This window comes from Rattus norvegicus, chromosome 10 (assembly GCF_021556685.1).
Source record: "Rattus norvegicus strain SHRSP/BbbUtx chromosome 10, alternate assembly SHRSP_T2T, whole genome shotgun sequence".
Classification (NCBI taxonomy): domain Eukaryota; kingdom Metazoa; phylum Chordata; class Mammalia; order Rodentia; family Muridae; genus Rattus; species Rattus norvegicus.
Window position 1 is genome coordinate 94,320,857 of NC_141543.1, and position 21,739 is coordinate 94,342,595.

The 21,739-nt window shown below is 53.2% G+C and overlaps 1 protein-coding gene across 7 annotated transcripts; it reads right to left on the reverse strand.

Moving 5' to 3' along the window:
- Window positions 1–319: 319 nt before the first annotated feature.
- Plcd3 (phospholipase C, delta 3) lies at window positions 320–21,649 on the reverse strand. 7 transcript variants are annotated; one of them, XR_015630428.1, is made up of 17 exons: window positions 21,394–21,649; window positions 20,567–20,720; window positions 17,926–18,113; window positions 10,629–10,790; window positions 10,314–10,542; window positions 9,836–9,965; window positions 8,377–8,605; window positions 7,915–8,116; window positions 7,681–7,825; window positions 6,909–7,061; window positions 4,887–5,033; window positions 4,607–4,757; window positions 3,714–3,830; window positions 1,609–1,758; window positions 1,229–1,364; window positions 999–1,148; window positions 320–924 (listed from the first exon to the last, which is right to left on the reverse strand). XR_015630428.1 is itself a non-coding variant. In XM_087570808.1 (17 exons), exons 3-17 carry the CDS (start codon window positions 17,951–17,953, stop codon window positions 836–838), a joined length of 2,235 nt encoding a protein of 744 aa, XP_087426934.1. In that variant the 5' UTR covers window positions 17,954–18,113; window positions 20,567–20,720; window positions 21,394–21,649; the 3' UTR covers window positions 320–835.
- Between the last annotated feature and the right edge of the window lie 90 nt (window positions 21,650–21,739).

Sequence of the window (21,739 nt, forward strand, 5' to 3'; positions counted from 1 at the left end):
ATTTTTTTAAAATACACAAATCCATCAGAGAAGCTAAGGCCCCTCCCTAAGAAAGTAGGGAGAAGCCAGCCTCCTGGCTTGGGTGTTGGGGTGGGAGAATAGATGCCCTAGCCTCAGGCTTTGGTTTCTATAGGGCTTAGAATCAGTGTAGACCCAACCCAACCCTATCGTCTGGTGTTTGCCACTTTCTCAGTGTCACAGGAGCAATACCTTACTGCTTTGCTAGGCCCCAGTCTTGGACAAAACCCAAACCCCACTGGGAGGAGAGGCCTGAGGGGCCCCCACGCTAGCCTGTCCCTCTCCCCATGGGCCTGGGGAATAAAGCAGAAAGGTACACTCTTTCTTTATTTTTTAAAATAGTTCCTCTCCTGCCCTCTCCAGGGCTCTTCTATGACACAAGTTACAAACCCACTGCCAGGTTCTCCCCGGGCTCATCTGCTCCCCACCCACCTGAGTCAAGAAGCAAAGGAGAAGCCAGGAAAGCCTAAAGGGAGGCTCTGGGGGCCCTGAAAGGAGGCAGTGTGGGTGGCTATGCCCTTTTCGGGGACGGAGGCTGAGATGACTCCGCTGGAGGGCAGAGGGACTCGTGTCCTCCTCAAGTCGAAGAATCTGAGACCACCTCCAGGCCCCAAGGTTGGAGGCCCCTGAAATCCACTGGACAGGACACCAATCACGGTCCTATCTCTCACTGAGCGACGGAAGAGCGTCAGCACCCAGGTGTGCTCAGCACCTGGTGACCAAGGATCTGGCGGGAGGGGTTGGTACTCCCATGGTCCCTTGCTCCAGAGAGGGCTCTGTGGCATGATACCAGCACCTGGGTAAGTCGGCGATGCCCTCAAGAGTTCTCAATGCGGATGTGAACGAAGAGTGTGGCTGGAGAGAGCGAGGCTCCATCCTTGGACAGCAAGTGGATGTGGCGGTACCCTGTGGGACGAGCAGCCGGAAGTCAGAGGCCGGAACTCCACCCTGTTCTTCCCTCCCCACTCCCCACCACCTACCTTGCTTCAGGCTGTTGAGGGGCAGTGTAAACTGTCCCACAAAATCATTGGGGGAGGTGGTATCATAGTCTTCTACCACAAACCTCACCAGAACCAGCTCTGGGGCCCGCAGTTGGAACTGCAGAGTCTGCTCCCAGCAGGGGTTGAAGCCTAGGGTACAGGGGTGGTAGTTAGGGTCCACTGGTCCGAGGGCCTGCCCTCCCCTACCCTCCCATCAGCAGTTCACTCACCATTATTGAGCACATAGTCCGTCTCCTTGTGCGCACAGTCTTCAGGCACCCCGTAGATCTCCACACGCACCAGAGGATCCACAATGGAGTTGGGCTTCTCTACATTCAGCTTGGGCAGCTGCTGGGCCGTTAACACCTAAAGGAAAGATGAGGAAAGGGCAGCTTCTACCTGCCCCCCACTGGGACCCATACCCACCCTTGCCCCTCTGGAGCTCTAAGTCCCTTGTCCTCACACTGACCCTCTCCCTCCTGCACAAATGCCCACACGTGTGTTGCCCTCATGCCAGGCCCGCTCCTGGCCTCTTGTTCCTTCCCCTCAAACTGGCGCCTCCCCAGAGCTAGCCTTGACCTAAGGTGGAGGCTTGGACCAGGCTACTGACCTGGACTGTCAGAGTAGTTCTGGGGGGTCCAGGGCACTCGGGGTCAAAGGTGGTGTTGAGTTGCCTGAGGTAGGCGGGTTTCAGGACATAGCCGCACTGCCCATTTATGAGGAAGCGCCCCGTGTTGAGGTCCATCTCATAGCCAGGAGTCTGAAAGTTCAGAGCCACTGTGGAGTAGTCGACAGGGTTGAACAGGGGGATCTTAGCAGCCTTCTGCTTACCACAGATTAAGCAAAAGCCAGGCTGGACAGAGGGCCCAGCGTCCAACCCTCTGGGTGCCCTGTCCTTGTCAGAACCTATGGAGGAGGGGACCATGCAGTCACCCCATCCCTGAATTCCTTCAAGAAGAGCAAAGCGGGGTTGGGGCTGTGTGTGATGACAAAGACTCCCACCGCCACCCTTCAGGTCAGAGCCAAGGCCTGAAAAGGCTTGGCATTGCGTTATCTACCTCCAAAGGGAACATGGCCTCCTTTCGCCATGCTCTGTCTCCCAGAATCATCTGTTCATCTCAGTGTTTACAGGGCAGAATTGTAAGGTAAGGCAGTGTGTGTGTGTGTGTGTGTGTGTGTGTGTGTGTCTATGCGAGTGTATGTGCCTGTGCTATTGCATCTGTGTGTATGTGTACATGTGTTCACAAGCACCTGTGAATGTGTGCATGCGCCTGTGAGTGTCCATGTGCATGTGTTTGCATGCATGTGCGTGCATGCACATGTGTGTGGGCCTGTGAGTGTGTGTGTGTGTGTATGCGGGTGTGTGTGTCCATGTGCATGTGTTTGCATGCATGTATGCATGTCTGTATACATGTGAGTGTGCATGTGTGTGGGCCTGTGAGTGTATGCACGTGTGTGTGTATGTGTGCGCACCTGTGAGTGTGTGTGTGTGTACATGAAAATAAAGGCCTTGAATTCCTTTCCTGCTGGTTTCGTTCCTTTGACACAGTCTGACTGTAGAACCCAGGTGAGCCTCTGTACGGAAGCTGGCCTTGAATCCATTTCTCTCCTCCCTCAGCTAACTGGGTGCAGGATGACCGGGATGAGCCCCCACCCCCAGCCAGTTGTTTATTTCTGCCTTCAGAAAGATCTCATTGTGGGAGCTGAGGAGATAGCTCAGGGGAAAAGGGCTGCTGGACAAGCATGAGGTCCTAGGTTTGAACCCCCAGAACCTATGAAAAAGCCAGGTGTAGCAGTGTGTGTCTCTGAGCTCTGGGGGGGGGGCAGAGGTAGGTGGATTCTGGGGTTGTGAGGGGTTCACCAGTCAACCAGTCAAGCTAAAAGAGCAAACTCCAGGTATAGTGAAAGACCTTGTCTGACCAACTAAGGTGAAGGAGAGATGACTGGGGACAGCTGGGGACAGAGGATCTGAGTTCGGTTCCCAGAACCCATTCGGCATTCGGTGTCCCACAGTTGTCTGTAACTTTAGTTCCAGAGAGACCAGTGCCCTCTCTGGCCTCCACGGGCAGGTATGTGACACAGATGCTTACATAGCAACACACACACACGCACACATGCATGCACACATGGGAACATACAAAAACAAGTAACTGTCTTTTAAGTATTTTGAAACTGTCTCATGTAACCCAGGCTGGCCTCAGACTCATTAAGTAGCCAAGGATGACCATGAACTACTGGCCCCCTGTCTTCTATTTCCCAAGTGCCAGGATTGTAGTCACGTCTCTCACACAGAAATAAAACTTCAGACCTGGCACTGTGGCACATGCCACACTTAGGAGGCAAAGGCAGGCGAAGCTAGTCTGGTCTGCCCTTTGGGTTCTAGCACAGTCAGAGACCTTGTATCAAAAAAGAAAAAAAAAAAGGAAAGAAAAGAAAAAATGTCCTTTTTTTGAGCCTGGTGTGCACACCTTTAATCTCAGCCCTGGGGAGACAGAGGCAGACTGAGTAGAAAGCCAGCCAGGGCTGCACAGCGAGACTCTATCTCAATAAAACAAAATGAAAACTAGCTTCTGCATTGCCGAGAACAAATGAACCCACATTTCAGACAGCCCTTCACACACCGATGTATTTCCCACCTTCTAGAAAGCTGTGCAGCTGCCCACTGCTGAAGTGCCTGTCCCTGCCCGGAGACTTCCCCGCTCACAGCCCACTCACCCAGTTGACAGCCCGAGTTCCACATCTCCTGGGGGTTATAGTTGGCCGAGGTCATCCGCAGCCCCAGTGGGTACACTCGGGTCAGTTGCTGAGTGTTGTGCCTGACAAAACTGGTTCCTAGGGCAGAGTTGGGACAGGGTTAGGATAGGACCCAGGCTTCTGTCCCTGGCCCAGTTCCAGGCCCTATAGCCCCATCCCCACCCCCACCCCCACACTCTTCACCCCAGCTTCCCTCTCTCTTCTCACTGTAGGTGAGATGAGGATCAGAGAGAGGCAGGGACACCTAGCAGCCACACAGTTTGGCACTGCACTCGCTCAATGCTTGACTTCCGCCTACACTGAAACCTCCAGCCCCAGGCTGCCAGCCCCTGTCACTCACCCTGCCCACACCCGTAGCCATGCCTTGGATTCCTGGAACTATCACAATGTTCATGCCTCTGGGCCTTCCTAGGACCTGTTCCTCCTATCTGGAATCCTTCCCTCTTCTGCTTCCTCCCTCCTCCGCAGAGACGTCTTCTCAGACACACGGTATGAGCCAGAAAGCCTTCCTAGTCTCCTACCTCCAGGCACCACCAGCCCCTGGCGCTAGCATGACTGGCTAGCCAGTGCCTTGACCACCATTCGTTTATGACTGTGGTGAAGACAAGCCCACACTTCTCCCCTTTGTGGCTCTCCACCACACTTAGCCTGGAGCCAGGCCCTCATAAAGACAGAGTCTTTATCTGGTCCTCCTAATGGCCTTAGCTCTCTGAAATCTTGGGAACTTTAGAACACCCATTCTCTACCCACCACCACAACCACCACCACCACCACCACCACCACCACCACCACCACCACCTGAGCCGGAAGGGCTCCATGTTCTCCTGTCCCCATATCCACAGTCTGGTTCCTACCTGCCTCCCTGGTGAACTTCCTGGCCTTGCGCTCGCTGAGGGAGCCAATCTTGCAAGGCTGAGGTGGACCAGGACTAGGCTCCAGGGTCCGCAGGCGGGTAGCACAGCAATACACAACCAGCGCTGAGAGCTCTGGGGAGATCTGTTTGGCCTGGGAAACCAGCCTCAGTGGGGATCACTTAGCTCAAGCGCCCCTCCCCCACCCTACTTCCCAACCTTCTCTGCCTCCACCCAGTCCCCTCTGCAGCAGAACCCAGCCTGCTGACCCAGTCACACTCACTCGCTTCCTCTGCTCTGCAGTCTCCAAAGCCTCTTCTGCCTCCTCTTCATCTTCATCTTCATCCTCCCTGTCTGACAGAATTCGACCATCCTCATTCCGAGCAGCTGGCAGCTTCTTCCCCTTCACCAAGACCCGGCATTTGAGCTGCTGTAGAGGCCAGGGTAGATAGGTGAAGCCCTCAGGCAGCCCTTCAGCTAGGTGGTCAGCCACCACCGTGATGGTGGCTGGTAGCCAAGGGGACTGTGAGATCTGGACTGGTGTTTCTAACAGGAAAAAGTGATCGCCACCACAAGACCACTAATAGAAGGTGGCTGAAAATGTGTCATTCATGGGAGTGCCACCCAGCAGCCCCCCGCCAGCTCAGAGGCAGCTTGGGCAGAGGGAAGGAGTGTTCTTCCAAAAAGATCTGTGTGTGTGTGTGTGTGTGTGTGTGTGTGTCTGTGTGTGTGTGTGTGTCTGTGTCTGTGTGTGTGTCTGTGTATGTATGTATGTGTGTGTCTGTATGTGTGTGTGTGTCTGTGTCTGTGTGTGTCTGTGTGTATCTGTGTGTTTGAGACAAGGTTTCTCTGCGTAGTCCTGGCTGTCCTGGAACTCACAAAGATCTGCCTGCCTCTGCCTCCCCACTGTTAGGATTAAAGGTATCTGCTGTCGTGCCCACTGCAGAAAGATCCTTGTAGAAGGAATGGCACTACCCTTTTGTGTACATTTTTCACTTGTTTTCGAGACAGTCTTATGTAGCCTAGGCTGGCCTCCAACTCACTAGACAGCCAAAGATAGCTTTGAAGTCCTGGTCCTCCTGCCTCTACCTCCTATGGGCTTGGATTACAGGCATGTAACACTATTCCTAGTTTTTAGCCTCCATCTCTTGATCCTCAGTAAAGACCTCCATCCCTAGACCTTCCAGATGTCAAGTTGATGGCCAGCTTAGGCTAAGGAATACCAGCCAGTTGTGTCTGGTACAGTAGATCAGTTGATAGAGTGCTTGCTTCTCATGCACAGAGTCCTGACTTCTATCCTCAGCACCATGAAGAGCAATGTTAGCACACTCCTGCAATCTCAAAGTTCAAGGTCATTCTCGGCTACATAAAGAGTTAGAGGCTAGCCTGGACTAAATGAGGTCCTGTCTCATAATAACAGCAACAATAAAATAAATAAGAAAACCATTGCATACATAGATGTGTGAATATATGGAAAAGTTCACACACATAAAAACTGGAAGATGGGGGGCTGGAGAAATGGTTAAGAGCACTGCCTGTTCCTCCAAAGGTCCTGAGTTCAATTCCCAGCAACCACATGGTGGCTCACAACCATCTGTAATGGGATCTGATGCCCTTTTCTGGTATGGCTGAAGACAGCGACAGTGTGTACTCACATACATAACATAAATAAATAGGGGTTGGGGATTTGGCTCAGTGGTAGAGCGCTTGCCTAGCAAGTGCAAGGCCCTGGGTTCGGTCCCCAGCTTCGAAAAAAAGAAAAGAAAAAAAAAATACATCTTTTCAAAAAGCCTGGAAGAAGGCTACCTCTAGACAAGTGGTGGGTTACGTGAGGAGCAGTACTAGGGACTGACCCCATGGCCTCATGCATCCTGGGTAACCATGGGACTATTGAGCCCTTCAATCCAGCCCTACTTATCTGCGGTCCTAAGCAGGCAGCAGCTGGCCAGAGCAGATGGCTGGGACGGGGAGATCCAGGGCGAGGAAGTGTCAACTCAGGACATGGAGGGAGAAGTGGCTGGCCTACAGGTGCACTATGAGAAGCAACACAAACCAGGCCAGACACAGCTAGACATAGAAGGCCCAGGAAGTGGACGGGCTGAGCGGGTGTGGTCAAGAATGAGGAGCTAGGGGCGGGGGGAGCCTAAAGGACAGCTGTGTGGCAGATGCCAGTTCAACCGAGCAGGAAAAGGTCCAGGCAGAAAGAGATGAGGGGCCCTGGTCTAGAGGGGTGGTGTGAGTGAGGATGGGGGTGAATTCCAGTCAGACTGACCCACCTCCCAGGCTGAGAGTCTGAGAGCATCACCTCAGGAGACGGCAGCTCCTCGGGGTTCTGGGAGTCCAGGGCCTGTGTCACCAGCATGTCTCCCAGGATGTTCCGAAGGTGGCGAGCCATGACAATCTGCTGTTCCAACCCGCAGTGGTTCTCAAGGGACAGGATAACAGGATATGGGGACAGCTGTCGGGGTGGGGGACAGGCAACAGCTCAGAATTCACCCTCTGCTGGTCCCTTTCCTACTCATGGTGGTCAGCTCTTTCTCTTTCCAGGCAGACAGGCAAAGGCCCAGATGTGAAAACCCACCCTAAGGGACCAAGGCTTTAAGGCACGGGACATACTGGCCCCAGGCTGTGTGTGGAAGTGCCAGGGCTCAGAGCTTGGTCTCAGGGAGAGGGTGGACTATTGGGAGACTGGGGGCGGCCCCCAGCAATGACTTGTTTATAAATACACCCATCCAGGGTTAATGGCGTTAGTCATGCCGAGGTGATGTGGCAGATGCTGTCGTTTGCCAGGTCGGGGACCCTGATGACTGCAAACTGTATGCAGGCCCCACGACTCTACCTGAGCAGTGCACTCAGAAGTCGGGAATAAGTTGTCCTCCCTTAACCCCCAAGGTTTTCTTCTAGAAATTGGGTGATGTCAGTACTCTTGTTAGCCGTGAGGATGGGAGGAGGGAGGACTCAAGTCAGCTTTATTTACCCCCCAACCCGTTATTCTCACAGTACTATGGGAGGGGTGGGGGAGGATGGGGGTTGCCAGGGAGGCCCTGGGGCTGGGCGTGTGGTTTCGGGGGGCTTACCGTGAAAGCGTGGTCACGCACAGCTTGGATCACATCTCGAAAGAGAATCTTGGAAGTAAGGGTATGCCCATGGTAGATGACGGGCTCCCCTCCCGGCCCCTCCCAGCAGTCAAGTTCCACACAGCGGCATCCCTGGGTAAAGGCCCTATAGTTGACAGACAGACAGCTAGGCAAACTGTGGGTGTGCCACAGAACCCAGAGTAGAGCCCCGTGAGACCAGCCCCAGCACTGTACCTGATGTAGGCCTCGGTGCTGCTGGTCCCTCCGATCTGAGAGTCAGTCAGGTAAGTATTATGAGAGGACGAGATAAAGTAGTGGGCCAGGGGCTGACCCATGTCCTGGAACACACACGTGTGGGCCACGTTCAGCGCAGCCCCCTCAGGCGACAACAGATACATCATGAAGCCATCCAGCGTCATCAGCTCGTGCTGCTTGGCTAAAAGGGAAGAGAAGAGGGTGGGGCTACCTGGGGGCCAGGGGCGCATGCCCAGGTTCAAACAGCACCCACGGCTCACTTAGAACAGCTAGGCTGCTGACTGACTGCATGCACCATGCCTTCTAATCTTCCACAGAACCCTGAGAGGCAGACATATTATACATTTAGAATGTGGAACCTAGAAGAGGAGAGGGGACCAGCCTGGGACAGTCAGCGAGGGCAGAACTTCCTGGAGTCAAGACTAAACCGTGGTTCCTCACCTGTCTCGTTGAGCTCATACGTCTGGATAAGCTTCTGGGCACAGGCCAGGGTGGCACCGTCCTCGCCCTGGTCTTCCAGGAACTCCAGCAGCTCAGAGGCACTCAGTACCCGGTCCTCGCCGGAGTATCGGCGGAAGATCTCCTCCAGCTCGGGCCGTTTAAGCAGCCTCCGGAGGAAAGCCTCGATCTCAGCCCCTTCCAGACGCTCGTTGTTAGAATGGTCACACTCCTGGAGAAGAGGGAGGTGGGGCTCAGAGGAGGGGCCCCTGGGAACCTAACTGTCACACTCCATGAGCCTAACAACTAGAAAGGCAACAACTCCTGTTTCCCAAGGCTCCAGTTCCTTGAGCACACACCCTGGGTGAACTGCAGGGATAGAGTCTTAGGAAGCCTCTTGGGAGTCCCCACCTGTCCCAGGGATCAAGATCAGGATTTGGGACAAAATGGTGGTCTTGGGAGGCAGAACTTATGCCACAGTATCCCTCCCCACATACTTACTATCCTCACGAGACACCCAGTCTGTGAGCAGAAGTGACTGAAAAAAGTTCTCAGAGTAGCCAGGTGGGCCTGGACACAGGCACATGACTCCCTTGTTTTTTCCGGACCCAGGTTGGTTACACTTGCTATCCACACATGTCTCTGCCATGTCCAGATGGAGTCGCCCGTGCACCCCAGAGCTCTCACACAGGCTCAAAGAGGTATAGGGAGAGCCTTACACACTTGTGCACTCCAGTGTGTTTCCCTACGTTCCCTCGTGAAAGCCTCACAGTCCCGTGTACAAGTGGTGCTGCCTTGCAGCCTGAGAGACGTGAAAACAACTTTGCTGCTCAGGCGAGATGGCTCTGAAGGTGTCACGCTACCTCTGGACCATGCTCAAGGGTGTCATATAAAGATCTGGTCCTGTGGCTCCTGGGGACGGAAGAGCATTTTTATTTGTTTGAAGATAGGGCCTCACTTTGCAGCTTCCGCAGGCCCGGAACTTGCTATGCAGATAAGGCTAGCCTCAAACTCACAGAACTCCACCTGCCTCTGCCTCCAGAGTCTTGGGTGTGCACTACCACACCTGACTGGAAAAGCCTAACCAAGCTCAGATGTTGCCTTTCTGTAGGGAGAGGTGGCTCCCTACGAAAAAAGCTGGAGAGGTGGGGTTGGGGATTTAGCTCAGTGGTAGAGCGCTTGCCTAGGAAGCGCAAGGCCCTGGGCTCAGTCCCCAGCTCCGACAAAAAGAAAAAAAAAAAAAAAAAAAAAAAAAAAAAAGCTGGAGAGGTAGCTAGGCCTGAGGACGCCTATCAGAAATCCCAGCTATTCCAGAAGCTGGGGCAGTTGGATCACAAATTCAACAGCAGCCTATACTTGGTAGTGAGATCCTGTCTAAAAATAGCAACAAAAATTACAGACAGAGCTCGGCTTCAGACGCTGAGGGAGGGCAGACCAGAGCAGGGCCGGGGTCGGAGTTCACCTTGAAGAGGCGGTAGGCGTACATGTCATTCATGTCCACGTTGACCATCCTCAGCAGGCTCTTGATCTCCTTGAAGCTCATCTTGCTGTCTTGGTCGGAGTCGGCCCGGTGCAGATAGGAATGGATCCAGGTGTGTGCGCTCAGGAAATAAACTAGCAATAGTCTAGGCCCCTTGGCTTGCACTAATGGGTTGTCATTAGCTGGTGATGTGAAGTACGGCTTCAGGATTAGGGGACTGTACTTTTCTCTTAGCCTGGGAGCTGGCTCCAAGAGCATAAAGATAATGTCTTCACAGAGTTCAGCTCCCCAAATTAGAAGGGCCTCCCTGTTTCCTCCCTGGAGTGGGGACAGTGCCTCTCCTGCTTAGAGGCTCAGGCCAGGCCAGGGTGAACTTCCGCCCCCCTTTCAGAATACCAGGAACTGTCTATGGCCAGGAGCTCTCCAAGGACAGATCTTCCCTCCCAGCCGGGCAGGATATTGGTCTAGCCGCTCCCGCTGGCTCATGGCATCCAGGCGCGCCCTCAGCTTGGCCAGCCCTCGCACCCAGCGCTGCGCTTCCTCCGCAGTGGGCGCTGCCAGGTCCAGGTTCTTGCGGCGGCCCTTGAAGGCGATGGTGAGGCAGCGCGCAGGCGCAAAGGCGCCCCCGAACCGCCGCAGGCCCTCCGACTGATGGCCTTCCCGGACAGCCTCGATGTGCTGCACGAAGACTGTGATCAAGACAGGGTCAGACGTCAGCCATGGCGCCATCTGCTGTCCCCACCGCCCTGCCCCGCGCCACCCCTGACCCACTCACAGATGTGCTGCGAAGCTGCGCGGGGGATGCGCCGCTGAAACCACACGCTCAGGCCATCCTCCTGCAGCCGGTACAGCCGCTCCTTGTGCCACGTGCGTGAGCGGATCTTGAGGAGCTTGGAGCCCCGCAGCATGGCTTGGACATCCTCATCCTCCGTCAGGCCTGCAGGGAAACATGGGCCTTTGGGCCTGGCTATGCAGGGTAGCATCCTGTCCATCTGTCCCTTTCACTTGTCCCCCTGCTGGTGGAAGATGTGGGGGAGGGGGAGGCTCTCTGCGAGATTCTCCACAGCTGGAGCTCCCCTCCCCGCTACACATCACCACTGTCACCTGCTTGAAGCTCTGCAGCCACAAGCACCCCTTCCAGGCTGACCAGTAGGAGGCCCTTTGCTCACAGTTGCATACTGTGGTTTCTGCAGTTCCCAAACCCAGGGCCTGGATCTCAAATCACAGTGCAGATTCCTCTTTCCTCCAGACATCTCCACCAAAATCTCAAGGGCCGGTGAGATGGTTCAGTGGATAAAATGTTTGCCCTGCAAGCCTAGCAACCTAAGTTCTATTCCTGAGCCCGCACGCACGCACATAAACACACACACGCACGCACGCACGCACGCGATGAGTAGAGATCCAACTCCAGCCAATTGTCTTCTGAGCCACACACATGCATATGTAAATATGTAAATACAATTTTAAAAAATTTGTTAAAGCCTCCAAGCCCAGAATTGGCCACCAACAACCTCTTCCTTGATGCGAAACTTTCAGCCATGGGGAAAGCCAACACTGTTACCTAACCTAAATTTTGCTGCAACCGGAGCTCCTTGCCTCTGCTTTCCCAAACCACTGCAGGAGCAGAGGGGCCACTCTGCCTCTGGAGCATTAGGTCAGCATTAGTGGCTCATCTCCAGGCTCCTGGGCCACTGTATTGCAGGGCCCTTCTCCCAAGTCCCTATTTCTCCCCCTGCTTCCTTCAAACACCCTGGGTAGTGGGAGTTAAGGGGAGAGCAGAATTTACATTCAAGGCTCTGTGGAATAACGTTCCAACCCTGTGACCTCCCGGGAACAAGACACTGGTGGCACTAACCTGAGACTGCTCTAAGCCTGTTTTCCAGCCAAAAACTAGAGTCTACATGAATATCTACTGCACGACCCAACATTCCCAGGTTACCAGAGCCTGTCCTGCCCTGCCTCGGAGGGCTCAGCCCACACCAGCTCAAAGACCAGGGCCTGTGCTGGCCAGCTCTGCTGGAACCCTGTGGAGACATCTCCACAGGGGAGGACACCAAAGGGTTACCACCAGAGGAGACAGGAGGAGAGAAGGGAACCAGGCCCAGTGGAGAGCCCACACCCTTCAGACAGGGGACAGCCAGGAGTGGAGAAAGGCCCAGAGCATCCAGAGTCAGGAATCCGCATCTGGATAGGAAGTGACCACATTTTTTAAATATTGGCAACTAAGTCAGATTGAAAAAGCAAAAAACCAAAACCACTGTGGGGCAAATGACAGTGCGCCTTCCTCCTCCCTCCTTTCCCTTTTCTTTCTTTTTATTTTTTTCTTTTGTTTTTTTCCCCTTTTTTCTTTCTTTCTTTCTTTTCTTTTTCTTTTTGAGTCAGGGTTTCACTGTGTAGCGCTATGTATAGAACACACCACATAGACCAGGCTGACCTTGAACCCACAGAAATCTGTCTGCCTCTGCCTCCGCAGTGCTGGAATTAAAGGCATACACCACCATTGCCCGGCTGCAGCTCCTGAGCCGTCTCTTCAGCTGCAACGCCCCCCCCCCCTTCTTTTCCTTTGAGATGTGGTCTACTCTGTAGTCCAGACACAAGGTAGGCCAAGATGGCCTCAAATTATGTCAATCCTCCTGTCTCAGCCTCTGGCGTGCTGGTATCACAAGTATGAGCTACCACCTTCACCCCCACTCACCCCCTTTCTCTCAGGGAGCTTCGATGCTGGGTTTATCTTATGACTCCAAGGCTCCTGCTTGCCTAACTGCAAACTCTGATCTGAGTCTGTCTTCCTGTCTCCTCTCTCTCTCTCTCTCTCTCTCTCTCTCTCTCTCTTTCTCTCTTTCTCTCTCTCACTTTGGAATGATAGTCCTCTCCTGCCTCTCTTTCTCTTATAGCTGAGTTCAAGGACAAACTCAGCTACCACCTCCTCCAGGAAGCCTTCCTCGATTTGCCCTCACCAAGGAGCGCTCACCCTCTTTGCCCAACCGCACTTTCCCCTTTTTAAAAACTTGGGCCCGGTGGCTCACACCGGCAATCTTAGGACTCAGGACTTAGGCCGAAGTAAGAAGAAGGCCTTGAGTTCAAGACCTGCTTGGGCTACAGAGTTCTAGGCTGGCCTGAGTCATAGAATGACACTCTGTTTTCACTCTGCTTTAAACATAAATAAGAGGAGCCACACAGCCGCCGGAGGTGATCTCCCAGGATGCCTGATTTGGTCTCCAGCACCCACTTGGGGCACTTCCAGGCTCAGAACCCCAGCCCCAAAGGCTCTGAGGTACACACACACACACACACACACACACACACACACAAACACACACACACACCACACACAACACACACAACACATAAACACATAAACACATACACACACCACACACACACACATAAACACACACAAACACACACCCACACACAACACATAAACACATACACACACCACACACACACACACACACACCACACACCACACATAAACACACACACACCACACACACATACACACAACACACACAACACACACAACACATAAACACATACACACACACCACACCCACACACACCACACACACATACACACACACACCACACACAACACATAAACACATACACACCACACACACACACACACACACCACACACAACACATAAACACATACACGCACACCACACACATACCCCACACAAACATACACACCACACACCACACACACAGACCACACACACACCCCCCACACACCCCACACACACACCACACACACAACCTACACATACAAGCACACACATACACACCCCACATACAACCCATACACACACACCACACACACAATCCACACATATACCACATACACCACACACACACACACACACACACACACACACCCCACACATAAACACACACACACTCACACAGACACAAGTAATAAATAAAATCAATCATCAAAACAAACAAGGGGCAGGCATGGTGGTGCACTCTTTTAATCTCAGCACTTAGGGGCCAGAAGCAGGTTAATCTCTGTAAATCTGAGGCCATGTCTGGTTTACATGCTAAATTCTAAGCTAGCTGTATCTACATAGTAAGACCTTGAATTGTTTGTTTGTTTATTTGTTTTTCTTAAACAACAGAAGAGGAGGAGGAATAAAAACAAAAAGAAAAAAAGATGTGTCCCAAACCTGTAAACCCAAAATCCCCAAATCCCAACCCTTGGGGAGTTGAGGCAGAAGAGATGGGAGTTCAAGGAAACCCACCACCTAAAGAAACAAAACCCCAACAAGGCCTGGGAGATGCTCAGGGTCAGAGTGTTTGTGGCTCAAGCACGACAAATGTGATGACCGAGCTCAAATTTCCAGAAGCCACATCAAAGCCAAGGCACACCTGTGATCTCAGTGCCTTGGGAGGTGGAGGGAGAAAGACTGCTGGGGTTTGTTGACCAACAGCCAGACTCCAGGATTGGAGATAGCCTGTCTTGGGGAGATAAGGCAGAGAGCGAGAGAGAGGGAGAGCGAGAGCAGAGAGAGAGAGAGCGAGAGCGAGAGCGAGAGAGAGAGAGAGAGAGAGAGAGAGAGCGAGAGCGAGAGAGAGAGAGAGAGAGAGAGAGAGAGTGCAGGACCCTTGCCTCTGGCCTTGGTGCTATGTGTGCTGATGCACACACACACACACACACACATATGCATGCACACACACACAAATGCACATCTCCATTCACCTGTGTGTGAAACACACGCACAAGCAGGCACACACTCACACACGCCCCAGGACCACCAACACCAGCATGCTATATCGAATCTCAGGAGACCTTCCTTATTAGACCTATCTACGAATGAAGTCTTATCTATCACCCAGAACCTGGCTCCAGCTAATATTTTCGGGAAGACTCTGAAGCCAAAGCAGATGCAGTGAGTCTCCTGCAGCCCTGTCCAGTCTTTCCTGAGCTCAGAGCTGGTGCCTTGGGGTCTGGGTTCTCAGTCCTACTGTGTATTGGATTCTCCCAGAGCCAGACATACCCACTTAGCAGGCATGAACTGGCACTTGGGCATCTATCTGTATTTTAAAATTATACTTTATGGCTTTTGGGGCAGAGGGTGTGGTCGTATCTGCAGAAGTGCTGACCTGTGTGCCAGTATGTCTGCATATGCTAATCAGCCAACCCCCTCGATCTTCTTGGCTCTGCCTCCTCAACACTGGGATTATGGGTATGTGCCACCACACCTGCCTTTTTACGCAGGTTGCAGAGACTGAACTCTAGTCCTCACGCTTGCAGAGCAAGCGCTTTCCTGACTGAACTGTCTCCTCAGTCTCCAAGTTTACCTTACAGCTTAAGAGTGATCATGACTGAAAATCAGGGTCTCCAGGGCAGAAGGGGTAGCCTGCCCTCCCTTAGGTTTCTGTGGTTTCCCCGGGGAAACCATAACAGTCCCAGGGGCCTCTCAAGGTGTAGAGGACTGTGGTCTTCCGTTTTGGTTCCCCTTCGTGCCTCTGGTCAGGACAAGGGCTGATATGCTGTTTCCCATATAGCTAGGCCAAGGGATCACCAGAGTCACCCCTTCCCCTCCCCCCTTCCCCTCCTATCATATTTATTCAGGCTCTGAATTATCTGATCCAGAGAAACAACAGGGAAAGAGCAGGGCACACAGGGGAGCTGATGGCGCCGCCAGGCAGGCCTGGGACCAAAGTTAGCTGGGCTCACCCTTCCTTCACCTCAGTCAGTCTGGAAAGGCTCCTCAGCTTAGGTCACCTCCCCTAACTGGGCCAGTCCTCTGATGCCAAGCCCAGGGGGGTGGGGAGGGGGCTGGTGGGTGACTAAGCCCGGAAATGGAGGTGAGTCACCGAGGGCCTGCTTTATCCCCAGCCTTGTGCAAACAGGCCACTGAGAGTGAGCCTGGCAGTCCTAAAGCCTGACAGCTCCCACTGAAGCAGCTTCCGCAATGACAGGGCCTCCTACTCCTGTCCTTGCTCCTAGCGTCTGCTGGGAGGGAAAAGCGACCCACCCAGGTGTCACTCATTGGTCTTTGCACTCTTACACCTTAACCACACACCCATAGAAAAGTCAACCAGAGCCAGGCATGGTGGCTCACACCAGAAATCTCAGCAGTTGAGAGGGTTAAAGCAGGAGGATTGCCAAGTTTGAGGCCAGCCTCGACACTGAGACCTTCCTTGTCTCATCCCCAAAGACCCTCTCCCAACCAAGAGGAGAAAAGAAAGTCAATCAGAGTGCATAAGGTGTAACCGAGCTGGGCCAGGGGCTAGGTCCCAGGTGATCACTCCTAAGTCATGAGCTGAGAGAGGGACAGAGGGTCCTGGGGTATCATCGGGGTCATCAAAGGCCAGCAGGAGGCCCAGGCCTAGGGCAGTGACAGTGAGTGCTGGCTCTCTACCTGACCACCAGGAAACAGATGTTAAGTCCAGCCAGGCCCAACCCCACAGATGTCTCATCCATTACAAGCCCTGAACAGGTTCACAAGCCTCCCACATCCTACATCCTACTGTGTTTGTGGGTTTTCTACCTGACCTTGGGCTGGGCCCACAACCACTCTCAACGGAGTGGGAGGGGCACCACTCCTTAAATAACAGCAGGGGGGAAATGAAGGTGGAGAGCCAGAGGTGGGAACAACCTGGAGTGGTCGCACTGCGCCACGGTGGTGGTGCGTGCCCAGAATGCCAGCTATCGGGAGGCTGAAACAGGAGATTATGGAGAGAGTTCAGGGGCCAACCTGGACTAAATATCAAAACTCTCTCTCTAATGGTGATGAGATTGAAATCTGCCCCGGCCATGAGCCGTGAAGTCTGATGGTCAGTGACAGAAACTGATACAGAAGTGACACAGATTGTAAGACTGAACTCATACAGAACAGGCAGCTAGCTTCACAAGCCTCGGAGACAGAGAGCAGATCACTGGAAGGGAAAAACAGGGAGTTACTGTCTAATGGTTACACCGTGTCTGTGCAGGGGCTACAGACAGCCTTGGAACTAGGTAATAATGACAGTGAGCAGAGAGGCCAGGGGCCAACAACTTAGCCGCTGGCCTCAACCCCACTCTGCGGCCAAGGATGGCTCTACACCCCTGAGCCTCTAACTCCCACATCCTGGCATTACTGATTCTAGCCTGGCGTTTCATTTTTGGTTTGGTTTTGTCTTGTTGTTTGGAGAAGTTTCTTTGCTGCATAGCCCAGGCTGGCCTAGAGCTCTATTTATAGCCCAGGCTGGCCCTGAACTTTTGCCTTTGCCCATTGCATGTTGAGATTATAGGTGCTTGCCTCCATGTAAGGCTCTCTCTCTCTCTCTCTCTCTCTCTCTCTCTCTCTCTCCCTCTCTCTCTCTCTCCCTCCCTCCCTCCCTCCCTCCCTCCCTCCCCCCACTTCTTCCCTCTTCAAGCCCAGGGCTTCAGGCATAAAAATTCTGTGCCACTGAGTTATATTTCCAGGTCTAAAACAACCAGTTTTAACACACACACACACACACACACACACACACACACACACACACACTCACATGTTTTTGAAACAAGATGTCTAGATACAGACCATCACACTGCACTATCAGCCAGGAGAAGCATACAGGGCTCTGGCAGGAATGTAAAACATGCAGGAACAGGGCAGTCAACTGCTCCTGCCAAAGTGTGTGTGAGGGGGGTGGGAGCCAACAGCATTTCCTAGCTGCGTCCATGAAGGGCTGGAAAAGGCACACAATGGCCATGTTTCCAGTGACCTTCCTGCCCTAATTGTCCCAGGTACCAAGGATGGCCAGCTCCTTGTGCCAGCTGACCATTAAACAGAGGCCAGAGAGCGGGAGGGAGTGCTCGATACTTTCCATACCATTCCTGGGAAAATCTAGAAAAGCAGGAAGGGTAGGCGGGGCTTCTCCTCCCCAGAGGCCTGTAGACTGGGGAGTTGAGGGTGTGGCACCTTCTGGGCTTGGCTGGGTCAGAACAGGCATGAACAGGGTCAAGGGATGGTGAGGTGGGGAAGCCACGGGTGGCCCTGCCCTCTCTACCACCCAGTCAAGGCACCTGCTAGGCTTAAGGTCTAGTAAAACTCCCCTCAGGCCATCTCCACCCCAGGCCAGCTCGACTCACCCTGCAGGGGACATCCTGGACCAGCCATTGGGAAAGCCTCCTCATCCAGGGGTGCTTGTCAGAGGAGTAAGCAAACACAGGAGATGGGAACAAGGTTGTGCCTATTCAGCTCTCTGCCTACTGAGAGGATTAGGGGTCTGGGCGGAGCCTAAACTCACAGGCTCAGACAGGCTGAACTGAATGGGATGCTGGGGGAAAAAAAAACAAAAAACAAAAACGGAGGGAATCCTTTACATGTGAATTTAAGATCAACGGCAAACACCTCTGTAGTGTAACTATCTCATGGGGCTACAGATGCTCCTCAGCGACTGTCTACCATGCTCAAAGCCGAGGGTTCCATCCTCAGGCCTCCCCAAGCTATATATAACCACGGATATGTCATTTACATACACCATCTAGAGATAGATACCCATGTACACCCAAAATTATTTTTTGTCCATCCAACTTATATTGAGCATCCTGTATTTAATTGGTGGCCCAGGGAGATACCTCTGAGAGCAGCAGGTCTTCTCCTGACGAGCTTCTCTTTCATCCCTGTGCTTAGAGCCTAGACTCTGGACCACACTGCCTGGATTCAAATCCCTCCATCACTTCTAGATTTTTGTTCTGTTTTGTCTTGAGACAGGGCCTTGATGGATACACGGGCCTTCCCGGCCTAGAACTCAATCTGTACACCAAGCTGGCCTCTCCATCTCTCCGGGGCTGAGATTCCAGGCACGGGTCATCACGGTTGGCTCACTTCTAGTCTCACAAACCCGTTACCTCATGGTACCTCCTGGTAAAATGACACTTGTGGTGCCACCTATCTCAGGTGACTGTGAGCGCTAAATGGGATGACCCATGTTGCCACTAATTGTGGCAATAAAGCGTGCCCTTGGAACCTTGACGGTGATGGCAGGCAGCCAGGGTCCCTTCGTGGCTTTATCCTGTCACTGAGGAGGACACATGTCCCAGGAATGGCTGAGGAATAAGCAGGGTGAAGTCTGAGGTAAACTCAGTGGGCAGAAATGCTCAGGGTATTATGATTTCCCAAAAAGCTGGCCTGGCTCTCCTCCCCTGCCCTTGGCCTGGTTCCCCTTACAGTGGCTCCACAGGCCTTTTCCTCCCTCAGGCTCCTCTAAGATACTCCCTGCTCCAGTTCCTTGACCTGAAATAAGATCTGTTTTCTCTCAGCCTAAGTGGGGTGGTGAGGGTCATCTTGGGAGGGGCAGCATCTGCTGAGGTGGGGATGGAAACTATGTGGGTGGGTGACAGGCCTACGTTTAAGCCATTTGGGGTTCGTTTTCTGCTTTATCCCTGGAAGACATTTGGGGTTCGTTCTCTGCTTTATCCCTGGGCTCAGCACTGCTCGAGGAAGTGGCATTCCCTACACACTCTGCATGGTCACTCAGCAGTCACTCAGCCAGTAGTAGGAAGGGCACACGTATGTACATTCTGATGTGTACATAGTTGCATGATGAGCTACCCAGAGCTCCCGTGCAGCCACACTCAGCTGACACATACTCAGTTGGGCTCTCCCTTAATTAGGAGTCCACAAGCCTCTTCTTATTACACTATGTACCTCTGGGGCAAGCCTTGGTTGTCTTGCTTTGTGGCCTCAGCCCCTGGCCTAGTACTGTGGCCACTGATGGGCCTCAGGACATGGCCTCGGGAGAAAAGGGCAGATGGTGCAGGACAGCTTCCTCTGTCTTCAGCAACATCCACAACTCCTAAGGGCCAATGACTCAGGCTGCTTCTTCCCTGAGCCCTGTCCTGCCTCGGTGGCAGGTCCTCTTACACAGCCATGCCCCCTAGTGCCACCTCTAGCCAGAGACGTCTGACTTCCTATAAGACAGCCACCACCCTGTCTCCTCTTGGTGTCTTTGCATCCTCCTCTCCTGTGCCGCTCACACCTGAGCCCCAATACCTCATCATGAGCTACCCTGCCTCCTTCCAGCCCTATTTGAACGTTCTAATTATCCATCTGCTTCTCTAACTCAGTTATGTTCCTATCAGTGGACTTTCTGGGACTCTTACGGCCATCCAAACTACAGAGGGGCCCTAAGGTGTCTGTCTACCTCTCTCCTCTCCACGTGAGCTTCTGTCCAGCTCTGGGGTTCAGCGGGGTTGCCTCTGCTCCCCCCCCCCAGCATCACAATCTGCTCCTCCCTCCCTGACTCTTCCCCTCAAGGTCCGTCTTCTCACTGCAGGCCTGTGTTGTTTAGCTCTCTTCGGGCAGGACCCTGTGTACCATGTTTGTTGTTGTTGGGGGGGGGTAGGTAAATATTGACTTCTTGAATGACTGCACGGAAGGAGGGTGAAGATCTGTCTCAGGTGCAGTGCTCACAGTGAGGACACCCAACACATTCCGGTGGAATGAGGAAGAAGATGGGGCAGCTGACAGGGAAATGGGAGCCTGGCATCTGGGAACCCCTGAGTTCTGTCACCGGGTTGGCAGTACCAAGAAACTGCTTCAGTTTCCTGCACTTTACAGTTTATAAAATGCTTCCGCTGATGCCCCTTGTTCAAGCCCAGGGAGTCCCATTTTGCCGAGACTCTGAGAGTGTGGGTTGGGATGGCACACAGTCTGAGTGGCCTCGACCAGATTCTTTGATGTCTGAGTCAGTTTCCTCCTCCGTGAAATGGGGATTAGGACACCTACCTCAGGAAGGTGATCTTAGCACCACACCTGCGAACCACAGCAGTATTGGGCTGACTCTAGGGCTCCTTGAGGACTAGTGACTTCCCTCACTTCTGAAGTAGGAACCTGGACTGTTTCACACCATCGCCCTGGTCATGCCAGGACTTTGTTGTTACTGTTGGCAGAGAGGAACTGAGGGTTACACGCTGGCTTGGGCGTCTAGAATCTCCCAGAGGCCATCTCTAAACAGCTCCTCAGGGCCAAAAACAGCAGGTGCTATAAGACGCCCACAGACCTCAAGTAGCTCTAGGGAAGGAGTGATATATATATATATATATATATATATATATATATATTACATATAATATGTATGTGTGTATGTATCTATATATCTATATATCTCATATATATAGATGACCTTGAAACTTCTGATCCACTTACTGACACCTGTCTAGTGCTGGGATTAACAAGAGTAAGTGATACTGGGCATTTAACTGAGAGCTAAGCGCTCTACCAATTGAGCTACATCCCCAAATTAACTCCAAGCTTATCTCTCGGTCCATTCTCCCCGCGCTCCAACGACCCTATCCATGCCTGTAGTCCAAATTCTTATTCCAGCACGGCCCCGCGGGCGCCTCCTGGTGAGAATGCACAAGGCACCCAAGCTTTCTGAAACAGCCTGGAAGTCTGATGACCTCAGGTGTGAACCCCAACTGGAACAGTCCCGGTCAAATCTTCCCCAGCTCCAAGCACCCTGGGAAGCCAGTTAGCCCGTACACCCTCCTCCTTCCAGATTGTCCCTAGAGACAGCGCGCGCCCACCCGGACCCATCCTTGTGTGTCACTGACCCATCTTCTTCAGTGCCCGTAGCCCGGGCCTTTTGGTGCTGCTATCGGATGACGCGGGCGAGGGCAAGAACGCGAGGGGCGCTGCGACCTGGGCGGACACCCGGGGTTCCTCCGGCGAGCGGCGGCTCCTTCTCCAGCCACCGCACAGCATGATCTCGAAGGGCCTAGGGCCAGGCCCGGAGTCTGTGCCTGAGAACCGGGCAGCGGGAACACAGCTCCCGACGCGGTCCAGAGCTAAGAAACTTAGCGGCGCCCTAAGAGTCAGGAGGTGGAGACCTTGGGAGGAGGGAGAGTGGGAGGGGTTAGGTGGAGGTGGGCGGAGCGAGGCTGAACTAGGGCGGTGCGA